A 25757-nucleotide genomic window follows, 5' to 3' on the forward strand; every position below is an offset into this window, starting at 1 on the left:
TTCGTGAGGCTCCATGGGTCAGGGTTAAGGTTAGGGATGGGTCACATTTTGTGGAGGTCACACTTAAAAAAAATTATTGACAAATAACACAAATTGATATTTGACATTGGTTGATGATAAAGTAGATTGTTTGATATACTTGATATATAAAAATTGATAATTGAAGCAGTCAACTTGATGTTTAATGCAATTTAATGTTAATATTCAGTCTGTGTCATGGCATAGCAATACATTTTGGATGAGATACAGTGTCCTGAATTTTGACGGGCACGCAGAACTAAGCCCATCATTCAAAAAATACAGTATATTTGCACTTTCAACCTGTTATAAATAACTATCCACTTCATGACCAACAACAAAATTGTTCCAAAATCTAGAGGTATACCAAATATAAATTAAAATGTTTGTACTAGAATGGACTTGAGCCAAGGCCAAACAACCCTCATTTAAATAAGTACTCAATTGTACACCTCAATTGTCCTGCATTCGATAGACATGTTGCAAATATTAAAAAAAAAAAAAAAAATGTTGGATATTGGATATTCTTTGAGCATGAATGCTCTACACCGCAGGGTATCTTTTGTTGGGACTCACACTATTCAACAATATATGAAATAAAACCGCTAATAAAACAACCTCCCTGTTCTAGGTATAAATTATCCTATCGCATTATAATCAATATTAAATGCGCACTAAAGACATAAAAGGTAAACTTATTTAAACCCGTCTCTAACACATGTTTAAGGGAATAATTTGAAACAGTGCCTTTAACATCGCAAATCACAATCGTACAATAATAGGGATGAGCAGGGGAGTGCATAACGCGTTAGCAAAGATCATTACAAGAAAAGCCCAGTCGATAAGTTTAGGTTTGCAATAATTTCCGTGAGGTGATTGCACAGGTCCAGACATTAAAAACCTCATCGTAAAAGTCAGGAAATTCAAGTAATGCCTTCCAGGTCTGAATGAATGTAAACAGCTGTGACTAAAGTGTTGTTTGACTCCATTTGACGACCGCCACTAAATAAAAGAAAAAAAAAAAAAGCATTGTTTGAGTAATTTTTGCCTAGCTGCTTTATTTAGTAGCTGCAGACGCTCAGCTGCAAGTCAGTTTCTCTTAATTTGGTAGCTTACTATTTAAAATGTGTCTGGGGAAAGAAAAAAGTTGGCACACACCTTCTGCATCAATTTCTTAAAAGTACCCTATTTTCGCAACCACAACGCGCATTAAAAGTCATACGTTATCGCCAAAATCAATGAGGCGTCTCATGATGTCATGCATCGTACGTGTGCAGCGAGTTCCAAAATTTTTAAATGTTGCTGAGTGACATCAATGACTGAAAACATTTCCTGCCGACACACTGCTTATATATTAAAAAAATAAATAAATAAATGAAAGAGGACATGATGCGGAGGCAAAAATGCGGCAGGCAGTAACATTTTTTTTTTTAAGTTAGCTGATTGGTTCTTGGCATATTCACCTTAATTTAATAGCTGTCCAATAGGGATTTCGACTGTGTATTAAAATGACCTCTGCACAGCACGATCCTATTCACATAGCAAGCGATTGCACTAATTTGCAGTTTTATGTTATGTTTTCTGTTGTTAAATGTTTTTTTTTCATAGTACAACGACAATAAAGGTATTCTATTCTAATGAACCTTTATAAGGCACACGTGCAAAGTGAAAAGCATTTCGAGTGACTACCTCTTGATGTTCATGGAGGGAAGGCAAAGAGTTTGCAAAACAATAATCAAAGGGTGGCTAGTTTGAAGAAACTAGCATATAAACATATTTTCAGTTATTGCACCTTTTTTGTTACGTACAAGTGTTCATTCGGAATTTGGCTGCCTAGGGTGAGAATCTACAATGTAAACAGTTTTCATGCAACTGACATCTTGTGGAAGAATTTTCATGCAGACTGTTTTTTTTTCTTCCTTTTTTGGTGTCACATCACACTGAATAACCGTAATGATTAATATCGTCCAGATTGGAAATCTTTCTTCATACTGTTTAGACCCTCTTCAATGTACTGCTTTTATAAAATCATTCATTCATTACATAAACACATCAAAGTCATTCATAAGAAGATGGCAACAGCCCTGAGATAGTGGTACCCTGATATGGAGTTCCTCAAGACCAGTCACATGGTTTAAGATGCCGCTCAGCTGTGCTCTAGCCTGACCCCTGTTGGATATTCTTCTCATAGTTCTCCAGGCAGATTTGGACGCGTCGGGTGAAGTAGTCGGGCTCAGAAATGGCCTTGAGGAGGTCGGTCTGGATCAAGGCGATGTCGTAAAGCTCCGAGATGCAGGCCGTGCGAGTGTCCGAGCCGCCCGGCTCCACGAAAACCTGGACAATACACAAAGACATGTTGCGTTCTCGTCCTCTTGTTTTCAAACAACTGTGCCAGATGCTGCTTTGCATTTAAAGATTGATAGGGATTGGTAGGATTACTCAAAGTCCCACTTAGATTGAGATTTCTTTGCTCTGAAAGAAAGAAATGATATTGGGAAAATTGTGCCTCAAGATAATGATCTTTGTGAGAAATGAGAGAAATGAACAAAAGCCTGGTTGATAACTTTTGTAATTAAACAAATCATTTACTTGAAAACGTAATTACCGAAAATAATTGATTACTTTGGTGGTTATCAAAAGTAACTGATTACTTGTGTACTAAATTACCGATAATGTTTGATTATTTTAGTACTTAACTTATTTAGTAGCGGTAGTTTTTAAACCCTCCTTAAGCAAAACACTTAAAAATAAAAAGAAATACACGTAAACTAGAATGAGCACCGTATCTCCCGCACTAAAAGGCACACCTTCAATGAATGGTCGATTTTAAAACCGCATAGGTTATAAGGCGCATAGAATAGAAGCTAGAGTAGTGGCTGGGGTTGCATGATGCATCCACTAGATGGAGCTGCGGGAATATCAACAGAACATTCAGCTAAGTCAGTCAAACTTTATAAATAGACAATAAGAAATTAAGAATAAGAATGATTTGTGGAAAGTACTATCTGAAGAATGGGGAAAAATACCTCTTGAGCACATTAAGACTCTTTGGATCAATGCCAAGATGAATCAGAGTTGAAAAGAAAATAATTATGATTCAATTAAATATTTTTTTTAATCACATTGCCATAAAATATCTTGTTTCGTTGATTTAAAAAGTGTCTGGATTTATTTTACATTTAATTTGCACTTTATTTTGCATACATTTGTGTTTTTGCGCCTTGTTTCCAAATAAACTCCTTCAAAGTTGGAGCATATATAGCATATCAACATTTCAAGCGGGGTTTTATAAAAAAAAAAAAAAAACCTAATTGCAAAAAAAATTCAGAACTGAAATGCAGATGTAAAAATTGAAAGATTTACATAGCGCTTAAGTTGTTTATTTTTACATCCCCCAAAAATGAAATTTTTTATGCACTCTGTAAGGCGCACCAGATTATAAGGCGCACTGTCAGCTTTTGAGAAAATTGATAGCTTTTAGGTGTGCCCTACCTATAGTGCGTAAAATTAGGTAATTTAATATTTGGACTCCTAAAAAGTGTAAAAATATTTATTTGGGAATGAATAAGCTCAACATTAATGAGGCTTAGGGTGAGAATATACACAGAAATCCTCCAAATAGGAAGAAGAATCATTTGTTGGAAAAAAATGTGTGAAAAGCTCATAGTTACCTTGGGATGCACCACGGTATCCTTATCATTCTGCCGTATGTTGTCATCGATGAAGATGTGTTGGACATGCTTGTCAAAGGGGTCCACCCACAGCGGTTTCCCACCATAGATGGAGGACTTCTTAGTCACCCACCTTTGGGTTCATTTAAAAAACGTGCATGAGGATACACCCAGAAGATTCAAGTCACCTGATTGGCATGTGGGGAATTAGGGCTACCATTCGTAGTCATCCTGGAAGCCTCCCAGCCCATTTGCATTGCTAAAGAATTGGTAGAGGCCTCGTTCTCCGTTGCGGGATGATAGCCGCTCTGCGCCTCTGGTCAGAAGAACCCCTTTTGAGCTGCAGCGGATCTTCCCGGGTGTCATATTCACACTCAACTGAGCAGGAGAGAAGTCCAGTCATAATACGTTTTATTTTCACAAGAAATACTATGTGAATTAACTGGGAGAACTCGCATATACATATACAGTGTGTATATATATATATATATATATATATACATATATATATATACACACACACACACACATTATATATACATTATATATGCATATTATATACACAGATTATGGCCAAAATAACCATGAATCACAATAATTTGGTCATTATTGAAATCACAATTATTCATCACGATTATTCATCATGTTTTGTCAGACGTGTACTTATTGCCCTTTTTTCTAAACAAGCAGTTTATAAACAAGGCTTCAAGGCTGGATACTTACAAATAATAAACTAAAATCAATGAATACAGTAAATAATAATTAAAACAAATTTACTTGCTGAGTGTAAACCAGTGAAAGTAATAAGCCAACTTAGAACCAAACACATTATTTACTTTGAAGCAAATTTTAATCAATTAGCGGTCAATTCATCATTTGGGTCATTTCGAACTGATTTTATTCGGATTTTTAAAAATGGGCCACAATTGACATCTAGCACGGTACATGTTAGGAATCACGTGAGAAACTCAACACCATTTCACACTGGTAAATAAATTAATAGGGTAAGAAAAGCAGACGCTTTTATCACGCAAACATGTGGGAAACATTGCCCCCTGGTGGTAGGATGACAAAGTGATTTGATTTATCCAAAAAAGTGCTAGACTTTTTAAATGTTAATATTGCCAAGGATGAGCTTAATTAATTGTGGCAGCCAATATTAATATAACGATTAAGATTTGATTAATCGTGCGCCCATACACACACAGCGATCGCTCGCTACTTCACGCCCCCTACTGTGTCCTCAGTGCACTATTTATTTATTTTTTTCATATAGTACTAGATATAACTGTAAGTGTCCGGTCTCCCAAACATTCCCCAAAAGTATTTTTTAGCGATGATCTAGAGGTGCTTGCATTAATGTGCTCCTCTTTGTGGAAGTCTGAAGAAGTGAAGTCTTCTGAAGATGGTCATGTTTGCAAATCTAGGTTGACACTTGTAATCATTGAGGAGAGCCAACATTAAAATGAAGATTGAGTGTGAATATTTCACCTTGAGTTCAGGGAGATCAGGAAACACAGGATGAGCACCTTGGGTCAGTGCTTTGGATACAGCACTTAGCAGACGAGGTAGGTCGCTTCCAAATGTACGAAAGTGGACGGCAAACTGGATCCCTTGCTGCGTCAGGTCTTTGAGCAAGTGGAAGAAGGATGGAAGGATCCAGTGGTAGAGCCGTCCATCCTCTGCCTTTATTGTCAGCTCTCGGTCTCCCTGTGGGTGTGTCATCAACAGGTAATACACGTCAAAGATCGTGTATGGAGAAACTATCGAGTATTCTGTTCGAGGTCTGAATGTGGGCTCACAATTTATTTATTAATTAATTTTTCATTCATCATTACAATAGATAATAAGGTTGCGCGATATGGCCCCCCAAAAAAAACAATTCCATTTTCTCCAAGCACTTTGGTCGAGAACAATTTTAATGAGGGTAGGAAAATAATCTACCAATTATCCATGGTTTACCTGCTAAAGACCACTGTGATTTTAACATTTTGAATTGGAATAGTCCATTGCTTTTGATGCGGATATATATTTACCTTGAGACCTTCAGGCCAGCGGAGCAGGTTCAGATGCTCCTCCAGAAGCCCACGAAAGCGTCTACCTGCATTGGAGGTGAACCTGGCGGTTGCTCCAAATTGAGAGTAGTAGCTGATGGCATCGTCACACGGCGGAAGCAGAGACGCAAAGTCACTCAACCATTCCCACTTGCCTGTAAATAAGGGGGGGGGGGGGGGGGGGGCATATGAGATGTAGATATAGATAAGACTGTTTTTGAGGATTTCAGAATTTGCCACTATCATAACTGTTTTGGCCTAAATTTTAGAATAAGTATCACCCTTGTGTCAATTTCAAGTGTGCTGTGAGTCATCATCCTGTGGGAAACAATCCAATTTGAACTAATTAGTCCATATTATATTTATTTACGATGCAAATTTGTTCATTTAGACATACAGTTCAGTTACAGGCAGAACGATCTAACTCTTACACTTGATGGGAGAAGATCCAATGACCCGTGTGCCCACGTTGCCAATCATGCCATTAACAATGAAATTCGGTCAGAATAAGGCCCCTATTCTATTCTATGTAGAACTGTGAGTGAATTCGTGAGATATTTATTATTACATTATACATGTAATTTGTGTGACATTTCCGGTGGCGTGTCATGAGTTTTCCATTAAAGTAACGTAAATTGTGTTCAATTTGTTCCTAGGCTCACAAATGTTTGGGATTCGGGGAACACAATTTCGGGCAGAGCAAACATTTGGCATCGTTTACACACCACGGAATCATTTGTTTATAATGTGAAGGTGAATGGTCAAGAGATCATTGAAATGAATTCGGAGGGATGTCCTCTCTCCGCATCACCTGAGTCAGCATAACTGAAACAATCGCGTTTTTTTGCGGGGGAAGGGGGAAGAAAACATTCTACCTTTGCTCATTTTGCCCCATGTGACAGTCGACATAAAATAATCGAGGGCAGCCACCGTCCCTTGGCAAGTCACGGCGTCGGACACCAGAATTGTGTTGTTGAGGTCCACATGCAGGATTATTTTCTTATTCTGAACGTGACTGACTGGATACGGCACCGGTGATCCGTCGTATGTCCTGGGCGCGTGTTCATAGACAACCCCGCAATTGGTGTCTTCGTCTTTGTCTTCGGCATGGCAGCAATTGTCCCCACTGATGTTGGCCATAAGTACCGCACTCCGGGAGGTAATTTGTTTGAAAACACTTTCAATTTTGTTCCCCTCAACCTGAAAGTTCCCCACGTATACTTCCTTATCCAGTTAAATTCTTCTTCGGTGGATTATTATCATACAGCATGCCCCGAGCGCCACCCCGTGGTGGCAACAAATTGATGCAGCATTGCAGTTATGCGTGCTCACGGCATAAACGGTAATTTCAATTTTAATAAAAAAAGTAACCAATAAAAATGGTAAATTGTTCTTGTTTGTTGTCCCGCTCAATTTTAATAACAAGAATAATTAAACCATAAAAATGATGAATAATTCTTATCTATGCAAGAATAATTAAACCATAAAAATAATGAATTATTCTTATCTATGAATTTATTTTATAAAAGGCCGAAGCTCCGACCGAAAGGGACATGGACAGCAGTAAATCGAGCTTTGCACGTGTCAAGACAAACCGTTCATAATATGCAACTAGTAGCAATTTATCAGAAACAGAAAAAATATAACTTTGTTATAAGAACTTGCAGACATGCACGTTTCATCACAATAAAGCATCTGACAATGACATCCACATGATTAAGTTTAAAAGGCAACAGATGTCAAATTAAGTAATGTGATAACAGAATAATAATGCAGTCTTACAAAAAGTAGGCCTATGTCAACACCAATCTTAATTTGCTACAATTCCAATGCAAACCAGAAACACATAAACCTACACAGGCCATAACCTGCAAAGCAAACAAAATGACACATGCACGTTTAATTCACATTCACAACTCAACATGACTGGTCAGCAGTGAAGTTTTTATTTAGACATATCACAAGGTGCGTTGACAAGTTAAGAGCCTGGAGACGCCCAAATTCAAACGAGAGGTTTGGAAAAGTTTCAACAGCAGCTTCGGCAAGCCTGTGGCGCTTATATATGCGTTACTTGAACATGACCGTTGGGTTTATTTTTTAGCAACATGTCTATCACCCTAAGTGGACCCTATATTCATCGAGCATAGTTTGTGTGGAAGAACTTGAGGTTTGAAAAACCAGTTGTATGAAGAAGAGAAGTCGCCGGTGACACCCACTTAAGACCATTCCATCAACCACTAAACTGTAGACAAACATCCCCGGAGAATTGAAGCTGTTCAACATGCTCATTGTGTAAATCCACGTGAAGTGTGATTAGTATGAGCGCATTTTTAGTACTTCCACACGACAGCACTCCAAATCCGACACTTCTGACCGCAGCTTCAGGTGGCCCCGTTCGGGAGTTTTTGACGTAACGATGAGCACCATTTTTGTCGGCCATAACTCCGATTCAACGTGTCCCCTTAAGATGTTAGTCGGGTCACCTTTGCGACCCTTCTGTTAGTCCACATCTTCCATGTTGCTGTAGGATGCTGTTGCACAGTCTCCAGAATGCGCAAAGACACCAGAGGGCACCTCCGGGGTCAACGTAGGCGGTCCCTCAGAGTTCAAGTCAGTTCCGAACAGTGACTGACTTGATGCCTGTAAAATAAACCAGTAATGACAATAAATCAAGCCGTTTTATTGTATTTCCTCTCGATAGTCATGATGAAGATACGAAAAGGATATTCAAGCTACAATTTTTTTCTGTAAAAAAAAAAAAATCAGGAAGCAACTGTTGGTTTGAAAGGAATTACACAGATTGTAAGAACATTTCGAATTTGCCCATTTACATTAAACAAAAGCAACATTCCAGCAAAGAACAGAAAAAGAATTAAAATACAGTACAGATAAAGTAAAATTCTATACGGGTATATTTACGTCTGGACTAATGCTAACAGGAAGGTTGCAGTGGAAAATCCCTGAGACCTGCATTTCAAAACAATCAGAACCACCATAGCGCCCATAATGCAGACTTTAAATGTCCATTTGTCCGATAGTACAACATTTGTAAAAATGATCATCATATCATTCATTTATACCGTATTACAAAATAAACCAAATCAAGTGTTAAACAATCCAAAGTGCTCTTTACATTCAAGCTAACATCAGATCTTAGAGACAAATGTGTTTGTAAATCAATACAGATAAAGCAATGGATGGTTTTAAGTGAAAGGCAACTTTAAATCCATAGACTACGTCTTAAACTGAAGATACAAGAGACACTTGTTAAAAAATGGTAGATTAAAAAAAAAGTTCTATCTACCTAATAACAAATCAATTACAAAAGACAAAGATCCAAACGAATAGCATTGACAAAAGAATTTAAATAAGTTACTTGAAGATATTGAAGAATTGAACATTCTACAAAAATGCAAACATGGCCACCATTTTGTGGTATTGCTTAAGCATTCAAAACTAAAACTGAACACACAGTAAATGTTGACAGTACTTTTAAATGCATAGAGGATACTCAGTCAAAAGTCACCCTTGCATTCTGACTTGACATTCAAGGTGCTGGTTCTACAGATTAACAATCCAAATTGCCATCATTGTCAGTTATATATATATACATATATATATATATATATTAGATAAGACAGAGAGAGAGAGAAAGAAAGAGAACCCCCCCCCCCCCCCCCCCATCCCCCAAAAAATCCATTTCAATTTCAAGGACAAATATTTTTGCAATCCTACAACTGAATAATGTAGTAAAATATATTTCATCGAATCAAGATTTGATGGTTGCGGAAACGTTTCCAGTTTGCTCGTGGTGTGTGTGTGTGTGTGTGTGTGTGTCAGAAGTCTGGACGGGAGAATCGCTGCAACTAAAACGTGTGCAAGTCAGGCATATTAAAAAAAAAAAGAAAAGAAAAAAACAACTTAAGTGCGAAAAGGAACCCATGCCGCTAAGTTAGCATTTATTCCCCAATATATCCAATGTTGTCTTTTTTTCGTTATGATCAGGCCTGCGTTTCCAACACAGACGGGCATGGTGACGAGGATCGCAACCGCAGTATCAGGTAAGTAAATGGAGTGACATCATAGCAAGCCATGGAAATGGCAGTTTGATTTCAAGGTAAAAAGGTGCTGTGCGTGAAAAACAAAAGGCCCAATATAGTCAGTTAGTTAGCAGTGTTTAGCGTTCCATCCCATCACCGACTCCTCAGATTTCGGATTCTTCTCCTGTCTGGGATTTTTCCCAATACAGCTTTACAACTGGAATGGCTTCCACGTTTCCAAGCATAACTTCATGAGCAATTCATCAACCAGGTGCGACTCAGGCCCAGTTGGATTTGTAAAGGAGCGGATAGACCAAGTTGACCAAAAGTGCAAACAGAGCAGCCAGGGTTCCCAGAACAAAATAGCGCACGCGATCATCATCAGGACAATCTGACATTGTCCCCATGCGTTGCTGGTGCGCTTCCGCTCTGTCCTCATCTCTTGTCCTCTGTGTTTGTCGCCGTCGCAGCCCCGAGAGGAAAGGTCTGCGCGGGCCTTCATCAAGACCCTCCTCGTCTTCTTCCAGTTCCCGCCATATTAGAGAGGCCTGCGATTGGCGGAAACTGGTATCAACTTGTGGGAAAAAGGCGCGGTCTAACAAACACTGTCATTATGATTTGCCGGATTGAGTGGAATTGCTGTTTACGCTTCGGGTGGGAAATTCATCATGGTCACAGAAATCCATTCTCACTTGTCATATGAAACGGCAGAAAACACTTTGGTGTGCAGCTGATTTTAAGATTCAGTTAGAACCAGATTTGTAATTCAGACTCTAGGTGATACAGAGAAGAGCAAAATAATGAACCCTGAGAATCCAAATGGAGCCTGATCACGTTCAAACACACAAGTCAACTGTACCAGTAACAATCGCCAGCTTATTGATTCTTGTTGATAAATACATCTGTCAATTATTGAAAGTCCCCAGATGAGTTCAGTCCAAGAACTAAAATCGTCCAACGATGTAGTGGTATTTACGTAATAACCTTTGCAGTGGTGAAGCGTATTCGGTACGTAGGTGTATAAATTGCAGTATAGTATTACAAATTCCAGAAGCTTCCAAGATCTTTAGTTCATAATGGTCGCACCCAAATCTACTCGCTCTTTAGTGCGAGTGCAGACAGTTTTTAGAAACGGATTTGAACTTGACCATTTGCACCACCAGCATGTAGCTAAAAAGAAGTGTTTTTTTTTTTTCCCCTATCACTTCAAGATTGCAAATAGGACAGGAGTAATTTCACATCTGACCCCAACCTTTGTGATCAAAATAAACACAGCCAAAGCAATTACCAAGTTCAGGGGTCACCAACGTGGTAACCATGGGAACTAGGTAGCCCACAAAGGGGTTTTGAATTAACTATTATTAAAATATAATAAAAACAATTTAGGACAAGTTTGAGAACTTTGTATTAAACTCGTAAACCTTCATATTTATCAATACCCAAGAATGGCTTTCAAGGTTGGTGATCCCTGACATTATATACCCTCTCAACATATTTTAACTTTATGTTTCAGTTACTGCTGGTGTCATACAATCAGATCAGGACAACAAGACTTAAAATGGCTCACATAAAAAATAAAAAGATTCTTTCATCCTGAGACTTGGAGCACCATTGTCTGTTACGGTCAGCATCGCATAGTCATTGTGCAGTGTGAACAATTTCACTGGTCTAAAACCAGGTTGTCAGAAGGAAAATGTGACAAAAATGTCTATACATGAAAGGAATGTTGCCAGAATGGATGCAGCACGCACATTACTACCATAATCACATCAAAAAAGCCACGGATGGACTGTTTAAAAAGGATGATGCAGTGCAATGAGTGATACCAAATCACAGGACAATAATTCTGACCAAGTGTCATTTTAACAAGCCTATAACAAACAAAACAAAAAATCTCTGAATAAGTACAACCCATCCAGTCTATAAAATAAGATACATTGTCTAGAATATAGGTACATTGCATAGCAAAAAAAAAAAAAAAAAAGATTTCAAACAATTTTACCGGAAGACTTTGACCATTCGGTGCAAATTACAATTTTGTTCAAAATGAACGATAATGATTTAGGAGATTGTCTAGTCTTTTATAACAAAAAATACGGTAAAGTTCAACTCACCTGACTGGCAGTAGCTCCCATTGCAGGGGGGGAGTCTGCTCCAACGGGCCTGAGGAAGCGTAGTGGCCTCTCCACGGGGGAATTTCGCCGACGGTAGAAAAGGACATAGGCGTACCGCGTCACCACCTGGCTTTCCTCCACCATCGTTACAGTGCTGTCATCAAACAGACGCCAACCTGTCAGAGGGCACACGTTAGCGTGGAAAACGGAAACCGATGTGCGCAGGGTTAAGATTTATGTAATTTGGAAATGAACTCACCAACATCACTACGCTGGCTGTTTTTATCACTTGGCAGGCGAGCATAGGCGGTGTAGTGGCCACCGATCATGCCCCCGTAGTGGTTGATGACCGCATACAAGTCGTAGATGGGCGGGTGCTGCATCTCGTCTTTCTGACCGATGCAGAACTTACTAAGATCCAGATTCCTACAAGACAAAAGGTTTTGGAATTGGATGAACACCGCAAAAAAAAAAAAAAAAAAAACTATTTTTCAATAGGCCTTTATTTACCTGACGGGAAATTCAACCATGTCGTTAATCTTGTCTCTCCAGATGAAACTCCTGAAACTGAAGCGTTTTAGTTGGATGATCAAAATGTTTGGTAGACGCCACAAGAGCAGTTGTTTGGAGGCCTCACGGTGCTGCTGGCACTTGGGACAGTACCTTTAGATGGGGAAACGGAGCATCATACAGCTTGCAATCATCATTGTAAAGCCAAAAAATGTGACATTCACAAGCTAATGTTAAAATTAAAGTTTGCATTGACTGGATGACTTTTAAAATTGCCTTTGTAGTGATAATTTATCCAAAGCCATGAATCTAATTGTTATACTACTGTTATGTGGATTTGGCTGGCTTACCAATAAAACAAAACCAGTAAGGACATAAAGTACACAAAATCATAAAATATAACCTAAATTTGACAACACACACATTAGCTAAAAAAAATAGCAGTAGAAAAAGCCTTACCATGCCTCTTCAGGAGCCAACACCTCTGGCTTGGTGAAGAGGTTGAGGCACTGCTCCAGGGTGAAGTGCCCAGCCCTTGCTGTTTCACTCAAAGAACTGGGATCCTCCTCATACTCCAACTCCTTTGAGCTCACCAAGACATACTCCTTCAGACGCTCGTTGTTTTTCCACACCAGCTCCACAGTTGCATCATCGGGGAGGTCGACCAGCATGTCTTCTACGGAAAGGATTTGAAAAGATTGAGTTGCCATGCGTCTATCATACTAGTAATTCATTAAAACATCATGAAAAGAGGCCATTCTACACAATAGTCCCAACCTTTCTCATCCAGTCTGTGCTCCTTGTTGTTGGAATCCACAAGAATGATGTAGAACTGACCAGCGTGCCCTGAAGATGGATCACTAGGTTGCTGATACCCAGCGACTGCGGCTAGAAAAGAGGAAACAGCAAGAAGAGCATTAGACAGCAAAATATATATTTATACATAAATATAAATATACTTTTTTTTTTTTTTAAACCACCACCTTCTGGTCGGATTGCTTTCTCACAAGATGTTTCTTTTTCAACATGGGTATCCAGAGAGCAGCAGGAAGTGGAGGAGATGGACTCTGACAAGCCGGAGTCCGAAGTCTGTGTGGTAGGGAGTGACGTCTGGGGGCAAGTAAGGGGAAGAGCATCACCAGCATCAAGGGCTGAAGGTAAGTGTGGTTTTGCAGTGTCAAGCATCGTTGTGCCACTTTCGAGTCCACAGTCACTTAATTCCGCAGCATTGCTTCCACCCATGGCCTCATCTCCTGTACCTGGAGCACCTAGAGAAGCAGCAGGTGGTGTCGAGACTACTGGAGATATTTCGGGGGATGTCCTCCCTGATTGGAAAGGAGGCTGGAACACATTGACTGAAAACCTGCACAAGATTAGAGATGGCATTTTAGTAGATCAAAAATTGGGACACGACTGCAGGATGTTGAAAACTCATGCAGTAGTAGACTAGACATCTTGCAGTTTTATTTTCCACATCAGTAGCGCACTACAAGTAAACCCTACATTAGAGGGAATAGTTTGTGTTTGACTTTGAACTTAAATTCTCCATTATATCAAAATTGTCACCTAATATTGGTATCTGTAATTACCGAAGAGTTGCATACACGTATTGTTATTGGTCTACAAAAAAATCGGATAAAAAAAAATAAATAAAAAAAACATCCCTTGTACGATGTGTTTTGTATGATGAGATGCTTAGAGTCAAGACTTTGTACCTGGAGTAACCATGCAGGAGCTGAGTGAGGCGGCTATAGGAGAGTCTGGACTCAGGTACACTAACCAGGAACGGCAGACCCACATTTTCGGTGTTGGGTCGACACTGGCCTTTGTGATTGGGCCAGTGGGTCTTTTGACACATTCTGTCAGGGGAAAGCATTAGAATAAAATTAGCAACTGTAATAGAAAATGGACGTTTAACATGTGATGTGCCAGCATATGAAAAGACAGCTCACTGATTGCAGTAGCCAACACTGTAGCAGCGAGTACAACGCTTCAGTTTGTCTTCGTCGGAGACTGGAGGCTTCAGACAGGAGGCACACTTTGAGATGGGGATATTGGGAACCTGTAGTCTCTGTAAGGTAAAATAAGAAAATTGTATCATCATCTGATGCCGAAAAACATTCCAGAAATGCCTTTTTAAAACATTTTGTTACCTGCTGCACTCGGAGCAACACGACTCTCTCCTTGGCCAGATCTTTGGAAAGCACCTCGAAGCAGAATAACATGTCTGAGGACGAGACCGTGTCCAGGGAATGAGAGGGCAAAAACATTCGCTGGAAGCAGTTCTTCCCCACCTGTGGCAAAGCAAATACAAGCTCAGAAACAGTTAACAATCATCATTCTGAAAAAGTATAAAACTTGGAATACACAAGGGACTCAACCTCTGCAAGCCTGAGGTTCTCAGGCTTGACTCTAACACTCCTGGAGATGGATTCAAGGACTTCTGCGGTGCTGGAGTTCTCCTTGCTCACACTCACCAAAAACTGTCGCATGCGAGTGGAAAAACATTTAATGCTGTGAGAAATAGTCATCTTTTGACAGGCAATTATTTTCAAATCTTACCTTGACGGGTTTTATGTGCGGTTCCTTGGCAAAGTAGTAAACTGAGAGCACCTTTTGTTTCTGTGGCAATGGGACGGGCAAGTATAGGAAAGGATCAAACGTTATAGACACCTGAAAGAAGAGAGGAGAAGACAAGATTAATGAGGAGCAACTGCTACCTGAAATTCAGATGTGCAAAGTACATGCTTTACCTTGGAGCATGTAGGACAGACAAGCTTGGATTTGAATTGGCCTTGGAAGAGGTCCACTATGAATGAGTCATTTCTCATTTTGTGCCTCTGCCATGCCTCCTCTGCTACCACCTGGTACAAACAAGATCACTATTAAATCAAAGTTCAGCAAACTTTAGGTGGACGACATGAAGAATTCTTATTTCAATCCTTTGCATGTCTCTTAAGGAGGGGAAAAACAACACCTACCTCATCCAAGCGACCATCGGAGTCCACTGTCTCCGTATATGGCTTATTCTGAATGCGATTCAAGTCCTCATGGAGGCCGTCAAGAAGAAAGGCCATGAACTCCTGGGCATCATGCTGGGCATAGCCTGTAAACTGATTGGCTTTACTGGCCACAATTGCCTGCAAAGTTGAATTTGAAGCATACATTTGAAATTGAGCATTTTCTCTGAATTCCAAAACACAAATTGCGCACATACCTTGAGTTTTGATGGCTGGAAAGCATGGTGTGTTCCTTTCCAAAGAGCCCTGAGCAAAACTGCAAAGCCAATTACCAGTCGGCCTCCGGTTCCCAGTGGATTATTGCAGTTGATTTCTGACTCAAACGCCCGATCTGAAAGAGAACAAAAATAGGAAAAATGGTTTGGGATAGGCAGCAATACTGTGTAAAATGTTCTGTTTATTTCTTGGGATTAAAGTGGATTTGAAAAGTGATATTACTTTGTGACAGAGTGTTTACTGGCTGTATTTTCAATTAACAAAAGCAATCATCACTTCAAAAAAATAGCTGAGGTGGTTCAAATCTTTATTCACCATGAAAGTAATCGCGGAGTTCTCTGGTGTTGGACAGGGATTGTATGACACTGTTCATGAAGCAAGTGTTTCCAAGGTTGACCAATCCTGTGAAACCAGGCAGGCACACTTTCTTCTCCTCTTCCTCGTGGTGCTCATTGTTAACAGGGGGTGCGTGTGTCATAGGTTGCACCATGCATGTCGGCTTAGGCTAAAATTAAAAACAAAACAATTATTTATTTATTTTTTTAAAGTTGGTCACTTTCATGTTTTAAAAAATTTACACCCCCCCCCACATGGGCATTTTCCAACCTACCGTCATAACAGGGGGCTCTGGCTTGGCGATAGCAACATGGTCGGAGACTGTACGAGGAGCCACAGTTTCCAGACCACTGGTCTCCACTCTGGGTGGGGGTTTGGGGGCCTTTGGTTTCTCCTCACCAACCCTGGGGGGCTCCTCCTTTGTCGGCAGACTGTGCTGACTGCTGCCTGGTTGGCTCTTTTCTGTGCAGGCGGGGCTCGAGGGCACAGCCACCTTGGCGCCACCCACTGCACCTTAAACAGAGGAGAATGGACCTTGTGGTTAGAGGCGGAGATAATTATAATGCAATAATGAAATGGGAATGAAAGTGTTGTAAATATTTACATCAAGTGCCATTCAACCATTTAATCGCTGACCTGTTCACCAATTACCGTACTTTCCGCACTATAAGGCTCACCTAAAAGCCAATATAAAAAAATTGAAGTTGATGGTGCGCCTTATAATCAGGTGCATCTTATATATGGATCAATATTGAGATTGGGATTGGTAGATGGGGAATGAAGTGATAAAGTAAGCTTTACCTGTTTCTTTTGTGTGTTTACAGTTGAACAAGGTTGGTCAAATTGACATTGACTTATTATGCTATTGAGAGTTTAGAGTTATTTTTGTTATTACTTTGAGTATTACTATATTGTGATTGCAAGAGTTTACAAATATGTCATTAATTGAGGGTGCGCCTTATAATCCGGTGTGCCTTATATATGGAAAAAGTTTTAAAATATGTCATTAATTGAGGGTGCGCCTTTTAGTGTGGAAAATACGATAAGTCATTAGGAAGAAATAGAGTATACGGGTTACCCGTAAATAAACTCTCATTGTCCTCTACAAATTTCAAACACTTTTTGGGATAATGCAAACTACAGGACGGTACCATCACAGAAAGTTACTTATTCTTTTTGTCCATGTACGTCTGAGCCAGTGGAAAGTGTTGAACCACTTATGAAGAAAGGGGACACATGTTCATACACTGTCAAGCAGAAGCTTGGCATCAGACCTTGTGTGGCGGGGGCCTCTAGACCTTCCCAGCGTTGGCTGTGCCTCTTCTTCAGGGTAATGTCTACTCGGGATACAGTAAAGGAGTAGGAGCACTGCTCAGGTTGTATCAGGTTCCTAAAGTAGAAACGGGGCAAAGAAAAACAGACTTGTCAGATTGGGAGACAGAAGAGTCAAACAGACATATATGAGCATGAGATATTTTTATCAAGAGAAAGTTGACAAAAGGGTAGCAAATTTAATTGAAAAAACATTACATCATGTTCATTTGAAAACGAAACATGTACACCAAGTTTTACTTTTCCTCTTCACAGCTTATAGGACAACTATCAACTCAAAGAAGACACGTGGTTTATTACTGGTAGAAAAAGTTGTAACGTGATTGCAACAAGTTTCGTTTTGTCACCTGAGGGCTGTACAATAGCAAAGCTTTTTTTTCGCTGAGTCAAAGCGTCAACAGGAAGCTTCTTACAGCAACAGCAAATCGTGCAACACAATGTGTATAGATGTGTCTTGTAAACAAGCAGTTTCAAAATTGGTGCCTTGAATAACATTGAACCGTTGTGGCAACTGTGTCATTAACACTGCAAATAACAACTATACCAGTCTACCAACTTCAGTAATGATTAAGTGAAAATGTGGTGGATGTAGTTTAATTTTTTCCAGATGATGCAAATTCTCTTACTGCAAGCATAATTTATAATGTCATTACTAAAATTGTATACTGTAAATCACTTTTATATGTATTGCTTATGTAGGAGAGCTTGTTAACCTGGAGATTGATAAAAAAAAAAATTGTACTTAAAAAAAATGCAATTTGGGCTTTGTTTTGTCGCTGCACATTTTAAATATAAATTCTATAAAGTGATCAATGAAAGTTGTGCTTCTCTAATGTAATATTGCACAACAGAAAGCAATGCTTATGTTATTTTAAAGCACAAAAAAAACAATTCAAAACAACTAATTATGGCTTCTGCCATGTAAGAGTGGAGAGCGTACCTGAGTTTTACTTGCCACTTGAAGATTGTGTTTGGTCCACATTCCGGGTGAAGGCGAAGAAAGTTAGAATCACTATGAAATGGAAGATGGCGACACAGAAAACTGTCATTGGCTGGAAAATAGATTGTAATTTGGGGGAAAATTTGCAGGGCAAAACCTTGTCTGGAAGATAAGGGTGAAATCCTGCTCCCTGAAAATGACCCTGGATGTATTTCTGCAGATGCCCTTCATGTAGACGTTCACGACCATCAGGTCTGTGCCTTTCTCATACGAATCATTCTTCACAGACAGCAGGTTTACCATGGGCTCTGGCACGGGCGCCGGCACTACGGCAAAGTAATATGTACCAAGAAAAAGTATTTACAAGACCAGTATAAACAAGACAGCTTCAGCGGTATTGCCAAGACAAACCTTCCTGTTGCTTTACGAGGACTGGCTCCTCTTTGGACTGGTCACGTTTCTCTTCTTCGTCACTGCTACTTTTAATCTGGGTCAGACCTGTTGATGACTCTTGTTTGGAAGAATCATCTCGAGGGGGCACTGGGGTGGCCCCTCTTGAACGGTGCGGCTGGTAAATTTGAGTATCCTGCAGCGATTTGTGCCGCTGACCCGGTTTCTCTGGAGAGGGATCGCTTATGTCTGTGCTCCTTTCATGAGAGGCTGAGTCAACACGGTCGCTGAAAGCCAAAGTTTTCCGGGAACCACTTGTGCCTGGAGGAAGTGCTGGCTGGTGTTCACTATGCTCAGTTTCAGAGATTCTGTCTTGTATATCTGGGGTATTGTATGGTTTATCTGCTTCCTAAACAGAAAATAGAACACATATCAGATATACTTTGCATATTCAACTCAACTGCCCATTATTTGGAAACACGTTAGTGAACAAGCAATAATTAGGCATACTATGATTACAATAGCGATTTATAGTTGGCAGCAGGTGGAATCCTCAAACCTCCAAAATCATCACTGTTCAGGAGACCCCAAAATTGGCAAGTTTGTACAACCATTTGTGTTGCATCTTGAACAAGAGCCATCCATTTTCAATAGATTGGTCAAACTTTATAAAGATAGCATCCACACAAGTGGACTAACCGACAGAATAGCTATTTGGAAACATATTAAGTTCACCAACATTCTGACTTATGGGGTTTACACCTGACATAATAGGAGCTAGACATATTGTCAACATTTTGGACAATGTCACGACAAGTCAGTTTTGATGTGTGGCCCGAAGACACAAAATAATGAAGAAGACATCAACTCATGCAAAGAACAATGTAATATTAGCTTGGGACAATCATTTTTTTGTCTTGCTGCACTATCTTAAAACAAATCTCATCTTTAATAATGGTGTTAAGACACCATTTTCCTCAACATGAGTAAAAGAATCATGTTTTCGTGTGTGATCGTTTCTCAACAAGCGTCTGTACTAACCTGAATCATGTTTACAACTGCACTAGTGCTGCCTTGTTCATGTTCGGTAACTAATCTTTCTCTGCTCTTGTCTCCAGTTCTGTGTGGCGTTTGAAGGAGTTCTACAGCAGACAAGCGTGAATGCGATGTTCTAGTCTGGGCTGAGTCCATGTCTCTTTCAGTAGAAGAATCGTCCTCCAAGGTGCTTCTGGGAAGATGTGCGATGATGCGCTTCACACTGGGCTCTTGGGGCTGCTGGTTGCCTTTTTTCCCAAGGGCGGGCATAGGTGACGAGGCCGCACCATCCTCATCTCCAAATGAGTCCATGGTGGTTCTGTCAGACGGTTGTTTGTGTTTCAGATGGCGTTTGACAGCGCGCTCAGCTTTGCTGGTGCTGCATCTTGATGTATTGCGCGAGGGGGAGGAGGGGGCCTGAGAGTGATGCTGTTCCAGCAGGGAGGACAAATTTTGAGGCTCGGATGACTCTGAGGCTACAACCTTCGTTTCTGGCACCTTGACATTTTTTTTCTCAACCGGTCCAACCTCTTTCTCCTTTTTGTTGGACTGAAACATAAAGGGAAAAGTTGTCATAATTAAAAAAAAGATTGGAAGATAGAGTGGGTGCAAAATACAGAACAAGCTTTAGTCAATTTAAAAATTGTCAACTCACTTTTAGTGAAGGCCAAATGTGAATGGGGATCTTCTTGTGCAGGATGAGCAACAGAAATCCTCCCTTCTCTTTGTATTGCACTCTACTACATGAGGCCTCTATTTCCTCCTGCAAGTGGCAGGTCCACTCACGACCATCTGAATAATTAAACACATAGATGTAAAAAAAAATGTATGAAAATGCATTTTGGGGAGAAATACTTTATATAGTAGAAGTAGGGCCGAAATGAGTCCTCGAGTAATTCGAGCACCTCAATTAAACAAAATGCTTGAGTCATTTTCCTTTCTCCCAAGCTTTGGTATGCTTTTACTTTGAAGTTACCGGAAGGATGTTACACCTATTTCTATTCAAACCGGAGGCTACTATCATAATTCGTGCAAAGGCTCATATGGTGTAGAAATTTGTTGCCAAGATCACACACAATAAATTCAGAAACCCAGGAAAACACACAATTTGTTCAGGCTTGGAAATGCGATTTCAATTATAATCATCTCAACATTCATACAAAAGTAAAAACAAAACCCCTGTTTATCAAGGGCTTATTCAAAAGGGGTTTTGTGTTGCAGATGATCCTGTTCATATTGAGGAAACAAGACCTTACCTGAAAAGTGCACATGGCAGTGTGTATCAGTGAAGGTTGTGCTGACATCCTCAATCTTCTGCACGCTTTCTCCACAACGCAACTTGATGATCACTTCATTAGCATTTTGTTTCCAATCCACAAAAACATCTGAAACAACACAAGTTGGGTTCCAGTACATTTTATTCACATTTCCTTAGTTCATTGTTTTTTTTATATAAAATGTTACAATAAATAAATGGAGATGAGAGATTATTTCATGGGGGGAAAAAAAAGTTGGTATAAGGACGAAACTGCTAAATTTTTCATGTAATATATAGTCATACAGCAGAACACTTTGCACACATCATAAAAAGCCTGAATTGGTGGCCCAGTAAGACAATGCAGATGAACTTCAGTTGTCAACACATGATGACAAAATGACATTTTGGCTGGCCACTTTCTTAAGTTGGTCATGGAATTGTTTGCAACCTCTGCTAATTGGTCCCATTTAGCATAGGCCTCAAACTCCAGTCCTCGAGGGCCACATTCCATCATGTTTTCCATGCTTCTGTCATAAACACACCTGATTCAAATGATTAGGATAATTTTCAAAATCCTGCAGAGCTTGCTGATGAACATTTGAATCAGTTGTCTTTAAGACAGAAGCATGGAAAACATGCTGGAATGTGGCCCTCGAGGACTGGAGTTTGAGGCCTATGCATTTAGTCAGATGCCTTAAGTGACCGTCATACATATCGACAACACAGAATTCTATTGAGAGGAATGTTATATTGATGGTAAAGATTAAGGCTTGGCAATATGTCCAAAAAAAATGTCTATTTTTTTATGTTTTTCTACACAAAACCCCAAATGTTTTCATGAAATGTAGCATTCATAATTTGTGCAAATAAAACACCTAGTCATAGCTTTGGTTATTTTTTTTAAATGACAAAATATTCAAATAAATAGAGCCCTGTCCTAGCAGAGGCTATTGAAAAGTGAGCCTCCCAGTGGTTGGATTTTGCCTCATTGTCAGCAAACAGTATAGGAAGCAAATACAATTACCTATCAAAACATGTGATGAATTCTTTCATTTTGCTCAGCGGAACACACATTGCATCGAGCCATGTGCATAAAACTGGCAGGACGAGACGAGCGGAATCAGGCTGGATACAAATAAACTACCCTGCAGTCGGGAGTCATGAGGCGCACCTGCTCAAACTCTTTTAGGCCCTGCCACTGCACTCATATGCGCAGGCCGTCCTCTCACGACAATGACAAAGAGCAGTGAACACAGCAACGGCAGTGAAAACTAATAACTTCTGACGCGCAATTATGCCAACTAAATAAAGATAAACCATGCACATTTAATACTTCAAAAAGATAACAATTAGCGTCTTATCCAATAGAAAATCTAAATCAAGCAAAATAATCATAAAAGTATTGTACCATTTTCCATGTGGCAGCGCTTTGGAAGTGTTTCAAGACCAATATCATCTCCGAAGTGTCAGTTTCCAGTGTGCTCCTCTTTCTATTTAGTCTGCGCAATACAACTTAAGAGCCTTGACTTTCTCTCACGCCTCTCTCGTCCTCACTTTCTCTCTCTCTCTCTCTAAATGTCAGGAACAACACTCTATCCTTTCTGGCTGCTTGCAATGCTTAATGTCACATCAAATTTCCATAGGCATACTCGCTCGCACGCACACATACAATAAATGGACAAAAGTAGTGGTGTGGGTCAAACTTTAAGAAAAAAAAAAAAAACAAAAATGAGAGAAAATAACTAAACAATGCTGTATTTTGTTTACCTTCCAAAATAGACCCCATGAGAAGACATTTTGGACAATTGCATGTTTTACAGGAAGAGTTTGAGGCAGACTTCTTCCTCTAATACTTTTGACCCAAGCATTCAATGCTCCACCATGACTTTTCAGTAGTTTAGCCTTGACGACCTTGCTGCGTGTCAAATAAGCAAGCAGTGCATCTGCTTCTTCAACAAAAACACTTGAACTGAAAATCCTCTAAATTAGTTATCAAACACGAGAGCAGCGAGAGGGAGAATTAGAAAAGAGCAGTGCTCACACACTACAACATCATAATCACGTCACAGAAATTACATCTTCATAGTATGAAGAGATTGTTTTTTTTTCTTTACCTTGGTCACTGACTTTCAATTTTTTTCCCCAAAAATTTTCACTCAAAGGGCTGCAAATCTTTAGCAATTTATGCTGCCACTGCAGTTATTTTCTAGCATTTGTCTTTTGTGACATAACAGCAGCATTCAATTACTTTAAAAAAAAAAAAAAAACAGTTAACTTATGGATGTGAATGAATAAGGTAATGGGACAGTCAAGTAAAATTTCCTTTATATGTTCGATGCGGTCCCACTTATCTAAAGATGGCAATTTTGATTAATCTGCAAAAAAATAAATAAATTACTGTTGCTCCAATGACCAACCATAGCTCACTTGTTGTTTTCAAGCTGAACCATGATGTTACCCCAACCCATAGCAACCGTGATGTAATTTTAAGGCGATAGGAAATGACCCTCCCCCCAGATGGGTAAAAATAGATTTTGCTGCTTGATTCTTTTGCCAAAGACAATATTAATCAGAATGCCCCCCCCCCCCCCCCCCCCCCAACGATCCGGGCCACTGACCTTTTTTGACCTCGGCAAGGACTCCATCTACTCCCGCTGCAGCAGCAGCTCTCTTAGCCTCTCTGGACTCCTGGTTTGCCCTGTCTTTCTGTTTCTTCTTACTGGTACTTAAAGACAGCTCGGACCCATGGTCACCTCCTCCCCTCTGCTGATTCGGAGCCCCGCCGCGGCGGCCCGCGGCCCCATTACCATTGCCGCTTGACATCTTTAGACACTTGGCACTAAGGGGCCGCCCGTCGCCGGATTCACTTCCGCTGCTGGGGTCTGGATCTGAGGTGTGCCGCTTCCTGCCTGGCCCAGCTATCTTGGCGATGATACTGGTCTGACCTCTTTCAGAACAGAAATCAGGAATGGTGAAGGGGAAGGGAACCTTGGGCATTAGGAAGAGAAACATACAAAATAATGCAACCTAGACGCTGTACTTCTCTTTTATGACACGTCATTATTTAAAAACATTCGTCAAATATCAGAGAAAAAAACTTTAAATTTGTTCCATGTTCAACATTGCCTTATAATGTTTTTGTGCAATATTTTGCAGAAAAAATAAGATACAATTTAAAAATAAATAAATACTGCTGGCTTTGAAAGATGTCAATCCATAATTGTTTGGTGACACACATACACATTTACGATTTTTTATTTTTTTTAGGCTATAGCCAAATTATTGCTCAAAATAAACTTATTTTTGTGCTCCTATAGGCCATGGACACTCCACAAACATGGCCGCCTTGTGAAAAGTGCCACCCCCTATGTAGTAACATTTAATGATAACTAGACCTACGAGTACATTTAAAACATAGTGTTTTAAACTATTTTTGCAAGTTTTTTGAAATTCACAAGAATTTATTCCTTTTCCATGAAAAACAGTCTAAATCTTACACAGTGTCCTTTTGAAGATTAGTGTTATTGTTATATGCATAGGAACATAATGATATTCTTATTCTGCTCACTTCCCCGAGCAGACTTACATTCCACACAATAGACATTATAATAAAGTGAGCAAAAAAATAATATTGGGCCAATAAGGGCAGTGATAATGAACCACTAATAAAGACATAGGCTCACATTTTGAACATATTATGGAGTAGGTGGCGTGGAAGAAACTATACACATGTGAAGTTGATATACTTCCATGGAAATGCTTTTACTAGGTCAATTACTTGGTCACTGACTTGATCTGACTATATTTACTAATTAAAATAATGTACCTGGGGTCACATATAGGTCATAAATTTATGCTGGTAAAAATATATGGATCTAAGAGTAAGAAGGTCCTCGAATAAACAATTAACATGTGCATCCACCTGAAACCATAGTTTGTCTTCCAACAAGCACAACATTAAGGAGACAATATCATCATTCTGTTTGATGTTTATAAGAGATGTTTGGAAACCATGGACCATTTGGAACCATTTGGAAACATGACTTAGCAGTCACCGTAAAGAGAAGCATTAGCGTCATTATTAGGAGCGATACAACACACTGCATGAAATGATGACAACCGTTGATTTCTTCAGGCGAACTGTGTTATTAGTTGCCCAAAACTTTCAACCTAAACGCATTTATCAGACTGCCAACGCCTCGATTTTGCAGCAATGGCAAAACAATCAATCGCTTAATATCATTAGCTGCTGCTAAAGCTAACGCTAGCCTCCGTTTTCCCTTACAACTACTAGGGCAACGTTTCGCGTCATTTGGAGACAAGAGGTGGAAACAAATCGTCGTACTCACCAAGCGTCAATGTGAAGAGAATTGTGTTTTTGTTGTCGTCTTGCGAGTATGAAACACGCCGGCGGTTTGCTGTGCGTCCCGACCGGCCGCTTAGCTTTCTTCGCTTCTTTCCTTCTTCGCGACTGCAGGCCGCTTAGCTCCTGGCCGCACTCGCAAGCCCGTACTCCGCGGTGCTTCTGGAACGTTCTTTCGTTTTATCCAGGAGCCATTGCGTAGGAAAATAAACAGGCAACTGAGTATGTGTTTTTAACCAAATAACGATAACTCAAAGACGTTCAGCCAGTTGGTGCCACTGATGAGTGTGCAATCCAGGGGATAAGTCTTACTTTGTTTTAGCACAACATCCTGCCGGGCCAAGCCTTCGAGAGGGCTAGCCACTTCCTGGATGTCAACACCACGTGACCTGTTGCCAATTCTTTGCGCGTGTGCATACGACAAGGTCGAAACTGCAAACAAAAACGCTCGACAAACACG

General features: G+C 39.9%; 2 protein-coding genes across 6 annotated transcripts; both read right to left on the reverse strand.

The window, feature by feature from the left end:
* Positions 1 to 174: 174 nt before the first annotated feature.
* On the reverse strand, positions 175 to 6965 carry LOC148428227 (uncharacterized). The gene is made up of 6 exons (XM_088407867.1): positions 6619 to 6965; positions 5726 to 5898; positions 5181 to 5399; positions 3907 to 4067; positions 3690 to 3822; positions 175 to 2352 (listed from the first exon to the last, which is right to left on the reverse strand). The coding sequence occupies exons 1-6, from the start codon at positions 6881 to 6883 to the stop codon at positions 2176 to 2178; spliced, it is 1128 nt and encodes a 375-aa protein (XP_088263993.1). The 5' UTR covers positions 6884 to 6965; the 3' UTR covers positions 175 to 2175.
* A 703-nt stretch (positions 6966 to 7668) lies between these two features.
* usp19 (ubiquitin specific peptidase 19) lies at positions 7669 to 25643 on the reverse strand. Of its 5 annotated transcripts, none has more exons than XM_088408249.1 (26): positions 25284 to 25642; positions 23553 to 23922; positions 20933 to 21061; positions 20332 to 20468; positions 19683 to 20225; positions 18663 to 19050; positions 18409 to 18577; positions 18252 to 18323; positions 17254 to 17369; positions 16254 to 16486; positions 15959 to 16148; positions 15625 to 15758; positions 15389 to 15547; positions 15161 to 15271; positions 14970 to 15080; positions 14789 to 14890; positions 14561 to 14701; positions 14360 to 14478; positions 14123 to 14266; positions 13391 to 13770; positions 13185 to 13295; positions 12867 to 13083; positions 12408 to 12560; positions 12157 to 12323; positions 11898 to 12073; positions 7669 to 8383 (listed from the first exon to the last, which is right to left on the reverse strand). In XM_088408249.1, exons 2-26 carry the CDS (start codon positions 23755 to 23757, stop codon positions 8243 to 8245), a joined length of 4548 nt encoding a protein of 1515 aa, XP_088264375.1. In that variant the 5' UTR covers positions 23758 to 23922; positions 25284 to 25642; the 3' UTR covers positions 7669 to 8242. The 5 variants fall into 5 exon arrangements, with proteins under 5 accessions (XP_088264375.1, XP_088264374.1, XP_088264372.1 ...); XM_088408248.1 differs by having other exon boundaries at positions 16254 to 16492; positions 25284 to 25641; XM_088408246.1 differs by lacking the exon at positions 7669 to 8383 and adding an exon at positions 9439 to 10331 and having other exon boundaries at positions 16254 to 16492; positions 23553 to 23881; positions 25284 to 25643.
* Between the last annotated feature and the right edge of the window lie 114 nt (positions 25644 to 25757).

Source organism: Hippichthys cyanospilos, chromosome 2 (genome assembly GCF_059441005.1).
Source record: "Hippichthys cyanospilos isolate Australia breed blue-spotted pipefish chromosome 2, RoL_Hcya_1.0, whole genome shotgun sequence".
Lineage (NCBI taxonomy): Eukaryota > Metazoa > Chordata > Actinopteri > Syngnathiformes > Syngnathidae > Hippichthys > Hippichthys cyanospilos.

Bases quoted from the DNA above. Each gene is read 5' to 3' on its own strand.
- LOC148428227 (XM_088407867.1), bottom strand. From the start codon at position 6,883: ATGGCCAACATCAGTGGGGACAATTGCTGCCATGCCGAAGACAAAGAC. The intron at 5,899-6,618 runs GTAGAATGTTTT...CCTTATTTACAG, and splicing joins ATGGGGCAAAATGAGCAAAG to GCAAGTGGGAATGGTTGAGT. The intron at 3,823-3,906 runs GTAGCCCTAATT...ATGAACCCAAAG, and splicing joins TTCCAGGATGACTACGAATG to GTGGGTGACTAAGAAGTCCT.
- usp19 (XM_088408246.1), bottom strand. From the start codon at position 23,757: ATGTCAAGCGGCAATGGTAATGGGGCCGCGGGCCGCCGCGGCGGGGCT. The intron at 18,324-18,408 runs GTTTTGCCCTGC...TCCATTTCATAG, and splicing joins ACCCTTATCTTCCAGACAAG to TGATTCTAACTTTCTTCGCC. The intron at 15,081-15,160 runs GTAAAGCATGTA...CTCTTCTTTCAG, and splicing joins TCTGTCCTACATGCTCCAAG to GTGTCTATAACGTTTGATCC.